Source organism: Mus caroli, chromosome 19 (assembly GCF_900094665.2).
Source record: "Mus caroli chromosome 19, CAROLI_EIJ_v1.1, whole genome shotgun sequence".
NCBI classification, from domain to species: Eukaryota; Metazoa; Chordata; class Mammalia; order Rodentia; family Muridae; genus Mus; species Mus caroli.
The window spans coordinates 42,459,689-42,470,565 of NC_034588.1; the positions used below are offsets into that span (position 1 = coordinate 42,459,689).

The 10,877-nt window shown below is 52.6% G+C and overlaps 2 protein-coding genes across 5 annotated transcripts in view; both read right to left on the bottom strand.

The window, feature by feature from the left end:
- The window catches only part of Kcnip2 (potassium voltage-gated channel interacting protein 2), a 23,526-nt gene extending 17,391 nt beyond the window's left edge, over positions 1-6,135 (bottom strand). For 2 of the 4 annotated variants that reach the window (XM_021151234.2, XM_021151230.2), the window contains exon 1: positions 5,713-6,070. In XM_021151234.2, coding sequence (XP_021006893.1) covers positions 5,713-5,785 — 73 coding nt within the window. In that variant the 5' untranslated portion in view covers positions 5,786-6,070. Of the gene's footprint in view, positions 1-2,317; positions 2,465-5,712 lie in introns of those variants that run through there. The other 2 variants (XM_021151231.2, XM_021151232.2) reach the window with 2 other exon arrangements.
- Positions 6,136-7,332: 1,197 nt separating this feature from the next.
- The window catches only part of Armh3 (armadillo like helical domain containing 3), a 181,922-nt gene continuing 178,377 nt past the window's right edge, over positions 7,333-10,877 (bottom strand). The window contains exons 25-26 of the mRNA XM_021151523.2: positions 10,660-10,776; positions 7,333-8,938 (exon numbers count right to left, since the gene is read on the bottom strand). Coding sequence (XP_021007182.1) covers positions 8,846-8,938; positions 10,660-10,776 — 210 coding nt within the window. The 3' untranslated portion in view covers positions 7,333-8,845. The remainder of the gene's footprint in view (positions 8,939-10,659; positions 10,777-10,877) is intronic.

Consider the following 10,877-nt stretch of genomic DNA (forward strand, 5'->3'; position numbering starts at 1 on the left):
TTTTTTTTTCGAGACAGGGTTTCTCTGTGTAGCCTTGGCTGTCCTGGAACTCACTTTGTAGACCAGGCTGGTCTCGAACGCAGAAATCCGCCTGCCTCTGCCTTCCGAGTGCTGGGATTAAAGGCGTGCACCACCACGCCCGGCTACATCTTAAAAAATGTATTAAAAAACAAAACAAAACCCCAAGCCCAAACCCAAACCAACCAAACAAAAGAACTCACAGAAGTCCACTGGCTCTGCCTCCTGGGTCCTGGGGCTAAAGGTGAGCTCTTTATCCAGCCTGAATTCTACTTTTTATTTTTCAGAATGGGCTCTCACTGTGTGTCTGTAGCCCGAATTCCCTGAGTACCCATCATGCACTTCAGGTTAGCCTCAAACTCATGACACTCCTTAGCCATGACGCTCAGACTTTTTTTCTTTTGAAGATAGGGTCTTTACATTTTTTCCTTCTTCTTAGTTGTTTCTCTGTTTAACAGTTGTGGTTGCCCTGGAACTCCCTGTCTCAGAGATCTGCCTGGCTTTGCCCCGCCCCCAAGTTCTTGGTCTCTCTATGTAGCCTTGGCTGCCTTGATACTTCTTAATATGTGACCTAAGGTAGTTTCGAACTTCCAACAATCTTCTAGCCTCAGTCCCTTGAGTGCTAAGATCACGGGTGTGTGCGGCCAGACTGTCTAGAACCATGTTTGTTTGGGTTGGTACTGGGGATTGAACTGAGGGCAGAAGAGGGCATCAGATTTTTGTTACGAATGGTTGTGAGCCACCATGTGGTTGCTGGGATTTGAACTCAGGACCTTTGGAAGAGCAGTCGGTGCTCTTAACCGCTGAGCCATCTCACCAGCCCGGGCTTGGGGTTTTAGAGACCATTAGGGTTTCTCTGTTTATCACTGGCTGTCTTAGAACTCACTCTGTAGAATAGGCTGACTTTGAACTCAGATTCTCCTGCACACTTGAGGTGAACACTCTATGACTCTGCCATATAGCCAGCTCCAGAGGGAAATCTTAATGGAATCACTTTAGGCAAAGTAAGAACTCAAGACTCAACTGTGAGGGCACTGGGCCGGTCCTTCCCAGACATCTCAGATCTCACCACAGAGATGCTGCTAGCAACCATTTACTATCCACAATTCAAGTCTGGAAAAATACTGCCTTGTGGAGGAACCCACACCCTAAGCCATCTGCTCTCCACTGTCACTCCGTCAGCAAAGACCCCAAAGCCCTTGTCTCTGCCCCCCCAGACCATTCCGTCCCCAGCTAATCAAGAAGATACTGCAGCCCCCAGCTGCATCAGGTGATTAATGACCTCCCTAGGCGTTGGGGCTATTTTGGGTCCTGGAAGTCATGCCTGCAGTGATTGAGAGCTGGCCCCGCCTGGCTCCATCCATCTGTCACTGGAGACAAGCCCAAGCAGGGGGCTTGAGGGGATACATGCTCCCCAAGAGACCTGTAAGCATGGCTCTCATTCAGCCCCAACACTCCTCCTTCTGAAGGCACATGGCGTGAAGCAGCAGCCATAGGCCCTGAACATACCGCAGGGGCTCAGGTGAAGCCCAGGTAATGAGGCAGAGAACTACAGATCCCGGAATGCCACGGGCCACGTTGTTTAGGTTTCTTTGAAGCCAGGATGAGGGGAGAATCCCAGGTTCTGTGGGCCCAGGTAGCCCTAAGGAAACCTAAGTGGAGGTGTGCGCCAACCTCAACAGCATCATGTGGAACCCACAATTCACAGCATAAATCCACAAACTTCATGCCAATGTACAACTTCATGAAAGCGAGTTATCTGACTCAGGGTTCTCAAACCAAACTCCAAAGCGTTACAACCCTGGCAATACTAGGGATGTGCAATCCAGGATGCACCACAGCGTTGGAGACACACAACTCCATCTGTCTGATCAGGCATGAACTCACTAGTGAGCTCAGCTTGTTCTAGCCTTTTTTTTTGGTGGGGGGGGACACTGATAGGTCATTGTAAGACATTCCTTCTAAACCCAAGTAACGCAATACAGGGCTGTGCCTTTCCCCAGCCCAGCCACAAGCTTCTCCCTTCCATCCCAGCGCCCTGCCCCTTTCTTGAGACTTCAATGAGCAGCCCTATCCAATGTTGTGAGCCATGCTGCCCGAAGCTTCCTTTATTCTGATGCTCTGTGAGTGAGTGGTCCTTAGCCCCTGCTATACTCTGAGCGAACTTGCCCTCTTACCCTGATGAAGTGCCAGTCCCTGCTCCCTCCGATCTCTGTGAGAAGCCCTTCTCTCCACCTCTGTAAGGCTCCAATCCCGAGCCACTCATTTTTAGAGGGGTCCTCCCTTCCCTTCCTCATACCTGGCGACAGTGACCCAGTCACCAACTGGTAGAGAGACCGAGCTGCCTGCCCCAACGGGCTCCGGCACCTGCGAGGGCAGCGGTTCATGGCTTGGCTGAGAGCACAGTGTCCAAGCTCCGCCCCCAAGGTTTCTGACTGGGGGCGGTGCCGCCCCCATTAGAGTGGGTGGTGCGAGAGGGCAAGACTGACAGGCGGAGTGTCAGACCCTGAGCCTTTCAGATGCAGGTTGCTGGCCTCCTTGGCGCACCTTTTCAGGTCATAAGCGCTCTGCACCCACCCGCAAAGCTCTTAGAGACAGGGGTGTGGCGGAGGGGCAGGGCAGGGCAGGGCGTTCGCTCCTCACTGCTTTCTCTCCAAACGTCTTCAGGATTTCTGGTAAGGAAAAGAGGTACACACGAATTTTGAAAGAAAACCTGGATGACTGAATGATAAATGACTTATTTATTTTAGATCGGGTCTTGTCTGGCACTTGCGACATGATTCAGGCTGGCCTCAAATTCATGGCAATCCTCCTGTCTCATCTTCCCAAGTGCTGGGATTACAGATGTGAGCCACTACAGATCTTATTTAGTACCCTTTATCGCTCCACTTCAACCCCTCTTCCGGCTGTTTTCCCCACCCCCATCTCCCATATTAGCACAGGGACGCTACAGGGGTGAGAGGACATAGTTGTCATGGCAACTCTCCACACTTCCTGGACCAATGGGAGAAAAAGCAGGAAGGAGGAGAAAGGACATTACATTAGCTTAGCGAACCTATTGCTGCCTCCTGGCTCCAGATTCCTTTCAAAACTATGCCTGTCTTTAGAGTTCCCTTTCTTAAAAAAAAACTCAACCATCACCTGCTGGCTCCCAGCCAACCACAACAAGTAAAAGCCCCCTCATTTAACAATCTCTGTGTAAACCCCTTTCTGGGACTTACTGCTATCAATAAAACCCTATGTAAATCCTTCTAGCACTTACAAACACTTCAAAATCCTGGGAAAGGCCATAGAAGATGTATGCTCCCATTTCTTCCACTGTGTGTGCGAAGAGTAGGGGAATGAGCCTATATTAAGAGGAGAGAGCTACCACTAAACACCACACCTTGTCTACTCGAACCCACTGGCAACAGTGCCCACGAGGAATTAGTTTCATACACAGGGCTCTTTGGCCACACGGGGGCGCTCCATCCCCAGGAACGATACTTTAATTGCAAAAGGAACAAGACTCCAGGGATCCTGGACCCAGGACCTGGGGCATGGCCAGTCAGGACCCAACTCGCAATTTCAGCTTGGACAGTTCTTTTTAGGCTTCTCTTTTTAGATGGGGTTGCTGCTGAGCGCTGATTCAGCCTTTCCCCGCTGTGCAGCATTGCCAAACAGCCCCCTCCCCAGGCAGGTAAGAATACGCGGAATTGGGGGTTACGGGGTGGGCACATCCTACTCTACCCCTACTAAGAAATAGTCTTTCCCAACTGCTTTGAGCTTGGGATAAGACTGCGATGGTCGGGGTGTATCCAAGTTGCTCCGAATAATAACTTTAAGGCCACTTTGCTGCCAGCATAATGAACCAAGATAATAGGGATACAGCCTCTTCCTCTATCCCAAATGCAACTGAGGAATCCCGCTTGCATAGGGAAGGGGGGGCGGCGGCGGCGGGAGCACGCTTCAGCACCGTGGACAACGACTCCTCCTTAGGGCTCCAATCAGAGGACTCCAGTCACAAGACAAGCCTCTCTTTACAAAGGAGAGGTCTCCATAGTGCTCTCCAGTCACGTGCAGAGCCATCTACAGCAAGGATGCTGAAGACTGGAGAACTTAAGGTTTGGGTCCAGCCTAGGCTACATAGTAAGGCCAGGACTATGCAGCAAAACACTCTCTCACCATAAATAAATCGAGTAGCCCAGCGAGGAGAATATTTCACTAAAGGGGAGAATGGTGTAGGAAGTAAACTAACTAATCGCATGTTAATGGGGGCTCTTGGACCCTTACTGCTTTCAAGGATCCTGAGTTGATGGTGGGCACAGAGCAGAATGGGATCCCACACCGCTGGTGTCCTGACATTGCCACTAAGATCATCCCAAAGTCAGTAGCCGAGACTTATTCTCAGAGCACTAGATCCTGGTCCCCTTCACTCCGTTGAGAAGGGCAAGGCTTATGGTCTTCTCCACTTGCCCATCGCTGTTTCTGTCTTAGGACAGACAGCCCCCCTCCTACTCTTGGTTGGAGTTCGTAGGCGGACTACACAACTGAGACGCACAAATATGGAAATATACAAAGGTGACAAAGTCATTTACATAAACAGAATCTACCTACCCAGCTTAGGACTCTATACACACACATAGAGACCCTCCCAAGGTGGGCCACAAAGTGACAGGGGGTAGGAGGGCTTGGGGGGAGGGGAGCCTTCCCACACTTCATAGGCCCATAGTTCCTATCTTTATTCTGAAGGAAAGCAAGAGGTGCAGATGAAGTTCTAATAGGGTTGCTGGTAATTAGAGAAGCTTTGCATGTTCCGAATGACCTGAGTAATTATCCTCCGGGGTAGAAACTAACCCAGCACTAACCAAAGACACTCTACAGGAGCCAGGGGCTAGAACCCCAGGGTGGTGGGTCTCTCTTTGGGTCCTTGAGCTTTTTGCAGGAAATAGAGGGAGCAAATGGGGGACACTAAAGAAAGACCCTTGCTAACACCAGGAAGACAGAAAGGCAAAGAGGACAGAAATGCCATTAACAGTCACGGGGGGGGGGGCACTGCAGGCATCATGCTTGAGAGCGGACAGCACCAAATGCTGAAACAACCCACAGCCCCACCACAATCACAAACACTTTGAATGAATACTCATGCCACAAGTCTTCTTAAGGGACAGAACACCACCAAGTGACACCACTCTGGTTGTCACACGCCATTTCACACAGAATCATCCAAAGCACACAGTTGAACATGTAACAGACATATGGTTAGAACAAACTTCACTAGTGCAGCCAGGGTCCTACACAACCACACTCAAAACATCTGGCAAGCCCATAAAATCGCACTGCCTCATGCAAACACACTCACCAAAGCTCAAGGCACATGGTAACCAGCTGTGGGAGGTGCACACATACATACACAGACACACAAGAACGACAGGTGCTCCCCGCACGTAACACCTCCCACTCCAGACACACTCCTAGCCCTGTGTCACACACGCCTACACCTGCTGCCTCTCTACACCTGCCCCACCTGTTCTTCCTCAGCCCCCTAGGGACCCAAAGCTTTAAATCCTAGGGTCTTGTCCCCTAGACCAGCCTGGAAGGTGCACAGGAATGGGGCAGAGTGTGCATAAGGGGCCAAGCCAGGGGCAGAGAGATGGAAGGGTCTAGGGGGATGGAGTCGGCTCACCCTCCCAGGACCCCGAGCCACCTACTCACCCGTAAGCTGGTCATAGGAGCCGTCCAAATCTCGGGATTCGGACAAACTCTCCTTTCGGCCTTGGCCCCGCATGGCCCCCGGCGCCCCGCTCCCGCCTGGGCCGTGGGAGGGGGCGCCGGGTGGCCAGGATAGGGCGCTCACACAGTGCCCCCTGGCGGCGCAGCGACCTGCTGGGGCTGGGGGCCGGGAGTAGGGGCTGGCAAGGCTTTTCTCTGGGGAGCGCCGGATTTTAGGGCCCACCTCAGAGTCCCGGGGCAGGAGCAGGATCCTTGGGCAGCAAGTGAGAGCGGAGCAGAAGGCAGAGTGGAGCTGAGAGCCGAGCCTGAGCCCAGCCGCCTCTCCTCCGCCCCCTCCCCGCGGCTGTCACTGCCGCCTCCCCCCTTAGGCGCTGCCGGGATTGGCTCCCCCTACCCCCGCCCCCCACCCTCTGCAGCTCGGAGGAGGCACCGGGTGAAGGGGTGAACTGGAAAGTGCCGGAAGGGAGAATAGCTCTCCATCTACACCACCCACAATTGCGGGGCTTCGAGAAGAGGGGGCCAGAAAAGCCCCGCTGTGAAGAAACCCCGCCTCCAATTCTCAGGCACCTCTTTCCCTCCGCCCCCCAGTCAGCCAGTCCTGCACAGCTGGGCCAGAGCCTGGGGTATGTCTGAGTCCCCGGTTCCCTCTGCTCTTCATCTCAGCCTTATTTTCTCGGTTGTTCCTCCTGCCGCGAGTTGCGTGTTCCCAATCAGCAGCCACCCTTCTCTAGCGGAATGGGGATGCAGAGCCAACCAACCCAGCCTCTGGACACGGGCTCACAGGTGGCACTGGGCACATTCGTCTATCTCAAGTTCCGGAGGGGGCCTCACTTTCTGAATGCCCTCTTCCCAGATCTGATGACTCTTCCTTCCCACCCCCCTCCCCAGGCAACTGGGAAGGCAAAAGAAAGTAGTCAGCTTTTTTGCCCCTTTCTCTTGCCCCACCCGCTGTTCCAGACTTTGTTTTCCGGGCAGATTTAGGGAGCTTCTGAACGGTTTGGTAACTGTGATACCGAAGCGAGACGAGATGTCTCCCTCATTTTCTGAAGGGAGGAACAGCCCTGCACAGCCCGGCACATGGCTCCCTCTCCCTCCACCTCATGTCTCCAGGAATGGCCTGTTGAGACCAAAGGTCACAGTTAAAATACCTCGACAGTCTTTTCAGTCAGATTTACTTTCCAAATACTTCAGTCAGTGAACTGTGGCGGGGGTTCCTGTATGAGGCTGGGACAGGCAGCTGCCTTAAGGAGGCCTGTCTCTGCGAGGAACGCTCCCAGAAACCTCCACAGAGCTGTCAGAGGCACCAGCCAAGCTGATTTCTAGACTCCAGGTTAAACGCCTTAGGTGTACAGGAAGGAACCCGCCAAGAGGTGGGCTTCTAGTCAGGAAAAAAGGAGTGCTTTGCTTAGGGCTGCTTGTCCCAGACAGAACCCAAGGGAACTGCTCCTAACATTACTCGCTTCTTTCACCCAAAGGCAAGGGAAACCACAGCTCTCTGAACTCAGCTGGCCTCTATCAAGGCCAAGAGGTCCTTTTATGACACAGGACCAACACCTGCATTAAAGAGATGACGAGGGGAAAAGACACTAACGAGACACTAAAGACACACAAATCAACTTTTAATAGCTTTGATTTGCCACCAGCTCCAGCTCCAGCTGCTCTGGGTTTATCACCATGGGAAACACTAAAACCTTGGGTCAAGTTATCCATCTGGGGACCCGTGATTAGAGATGACCCACCCCACAATGGCTTAAGATTCTACATCTATGCATGTCAGTCTGCCGACAGATTCTCTACAACGATCACACCTCTGCTCAGTCAGAACTGGCTTCCAGGGAGGGCAAGGATTCCAGAGACGGATGCTGAATGGACAGGAGCCCAGGAAGCCCCAGACCTACTCTCAGCCTCCTCAGGTCCTCACTGTGCGGTTTGCCCCTGCCAACCTGGGACTTTACAAAGCTTTAGATCGGAGGGACTTAGAGCAGCAGCTATTTCAGGGGGAGCTGTGGGGAAAACCCTACAGTGGTTCCATGGAGACCATCCAATGATAGACTCCACAGGCCAACTTCACGGAGGTTGGATGTGCCCAAGGCCCAGCTAGAATATGGCTAGACAAGATGGAGGCTGGAGGCGGGGTGCTCACCTAGCCTGTCTCTATGAACAGCACCCCACCCCCAGCAGGTTCTCTGCCAGCACCAGACCACAGCAGGAACAGATTCCTCCCCAGAGGAAATTCTTAGGCAGGCTGAATGTAAACAACAGCAGGGTGAGGGGGTGGAACGTGGAGGAGCTCATCTAGGCTCCCCCTGCAGGGGTGGGTGGGGAGGGGGAGCTGCTGGAAAGGGAACCAGCAAAGTAGGCACCTTGAGGGCTCCAGAAAACCTGTCAATGTTTATTTCACACGCACTCCTTTAAGACAGTTTAAAACAGACTAAAAAGGCAAGGCTAAAGTTGTGGGCCTATTGTGCTGACGAGTCAACGTGGGAAGGCAAGGGAAAGCGAACAGGTGCTCCTGGTGCCAAAACTAAAATCCAGAAAGGAGCGGTGGGACAGCAGAGCACCAGGCAGATCCAATCTCCAGTTTCTCAGAGGTGTCAACTTTGAATTTAAAGACAGAAAAAAGGCGCCATCCTTGACCTACTCTGTGCCAGAGCTGAGGTGCTAAGGACTGGGCAGACTGCAGTGGGGGCAGGGGCCTTGCTCAGGTTCAAAAGGAAACAGGATGTGGCATTCGCCATGACCAGCCATCATCAGCCATGACCAGCCATTGGCCTCCAGAGTGCTGGCAGCAGCCAGGGCCTGTCCAACCAGCACCTGTATAGTCAGAAGCCAGCACGTGGAACCTCAATTGGCATCGTGGGGCAGTGCCTAGGGAATGCTGCCTGGAAACGCCACACTTTTGGTTGCCTCTCCCGTTACCCTCCCATTTCTCCCCAAATAAGAGCATCCTGGGCTTGCCCCTGCTTGTCCAAGCTCACTGAAGTACGGCCTTCACCACGAGCCTCGGGGTCTGCGCTTCTCTCCAACCTTGAAGTTGGTCCCTACTCCTTGTGCTCGCCCTCCAGCCCAGGAGCCTCATGGGTAAGGCAGTCAGTGGCTCTCAGGCAGTGCAGCCTCAGGAGATGGTGGAGAACTCCTTCAGGAGGGCTTCCTGGCTGAGTGTGTGGAAGGCTAGGTTCCTCCGGACGTTGGTACTAATGGACCGAACCTGGGAAAGGGTTGGGGAAGGTGGAAGGGCAGAGAAAACAGTCCATTACAAACAGCAGAGGGCAGGCCAAGATGACGTGTTCACTGTGTTGCAGGAGAAAGACTTGTGAAGAAAGGCTGGGGGAGCCAAACTCGCAGCTCTGGAAGCTTTGTGAGGAACTCCGCAGCCTCTGCAAGGAAGCTGAGCATGGAAATAAGTGCGCGTTTTCATGAGATCCAACCGAGCGCAGAGGGAGAGAATGTGGATCTGCCTTAGCCTGCAGAGCCAGGGAGCTTTTCTTGAGTTTTTGCTTTGCTCTAAGAAAGGAAGTGGAGTCATCAGGCAGGAAGCAAAGGAGGAAACAGCAGGTAACTGCACCTCATTAAGGACCAGGAACTGGCTCCCCTGTGCCAGAGGTTCAGCCAGGAATGAGGAGAGCAGAGGCAGTGCCACGGATCCAAAAGCCAGCTCCTGTTGGGGAGGCTCGTGCTAGAATCCCAGGCCAGCCTAGGCAGGCAGGAGGACAGACAGACAGACAGACAGACAAATTCTCCTTTACAACCCTCTCCGTAAGTTAAGTCATTCTCTTATTTGTTTCTGGCACCCAGTAAATCCCCACATTGATGTGAAAATCACTATTCATCTCATTAAAACCCTGTGCCTATATGATGGCTTTCTTCTTTCTTTTTTTAAAAAGATTTATTTATGTATGTATATAAGTTCTGTAGCTCTCTTCATGCACACCAGAAGAGAGCATCAGATCCCATTACAGATGGTTGTGAGCCACATGTGGGTGCTGGGAATTGAACTCGGGGCCTCTGGAAAAGCAGTCAATGCTCTTGACCACTGAGCCATCTCTCTAGTCCCCATGATAGTTTTCTTTTTTTTTTTTTTTTGGTTTTTTCGAGACAGGGTTTCTCTGTGTAGTCCTGGCTGTCCTGGAACTCACTCTGTAGACCAGGCTGGCCTCGAACTCAGAAATCCGCCTGTCTCTGCCTCCCAAGTGCTGGGATTAAAGGCGTGCGCCACCACGCCCGGCCCCATGATAGTTTTCTTGTTCACAACTAACTCACCACAGAAAAATCCTGAGGCCTTTCATGTCAGGGTTAGAGTCGGACTGTGATCTTCTGAAATCTAGCACCTTTGCAACAACCTTGGTGCACTGTGGGAAAACTTAGCTGATGAGAGCCTGGGAAGTGAGTTTAGAGCCTCTCTATCCTGTCCCATTCAGTACCTGGGTTTGTGTCAACCGGGAGGGCAGCAAACCTACAGGAAGGCAGAGCTTTTCCTGGGGCAGCTGAGTACAGAACAGGAAAGGGGCATTCAAAAGGGAGAGGCCAGCTTGGAGCCATGCCTGGGAGAGCCAGCGTGGGTAAGAAATGCGAGTGGGTACAGATAGTGAAGCCTGCGGAGATAGAGACAGGAGGGGACTCAAGCCGGGAACCAGTCGGGGAGAGAGGAAGGATCAACTACTCTGTTCAGTTGTTCTAAGGACAGGAAAGGGGGTAATGCATCATGGCTGCCACTGGTAATACACGCCAGACCCCAGCCCAGCCCAGCTGTAGCTGTGCAAGGTTGTCTCTGTGGCTTCCAACTATCTGTCTTTCCCTGCCTCACTCCAAACTGCCTTGACAGAAAGGCTGCACAGCAAGCCCCTATAGTTTTATTAATCTTTAGCAAACTGCAGACATACCCTGGAGTCTACAGACACGGGCAGGGATTGGGTGGGATGGGGAGCTCACCAGCTCTTTGAAGAAGGCAGCCTCCTTGTGTTGCTCAGAGTAGCGCTCATATTGGTCCAGGCCATCTTGCAGCTTCAGTGTGAGTGTGTCGTAGTTGGCTCGTACTACTTCTAGTACCTGAGGGAAGTCAAGGGCCAAGCAGGGTCTCAGTCCTGGAGAATGTCTTTGGAAAGCAAGGAGGAAGGATGGCAGGGAAAAAATTTTCTGGTTTATGAGAC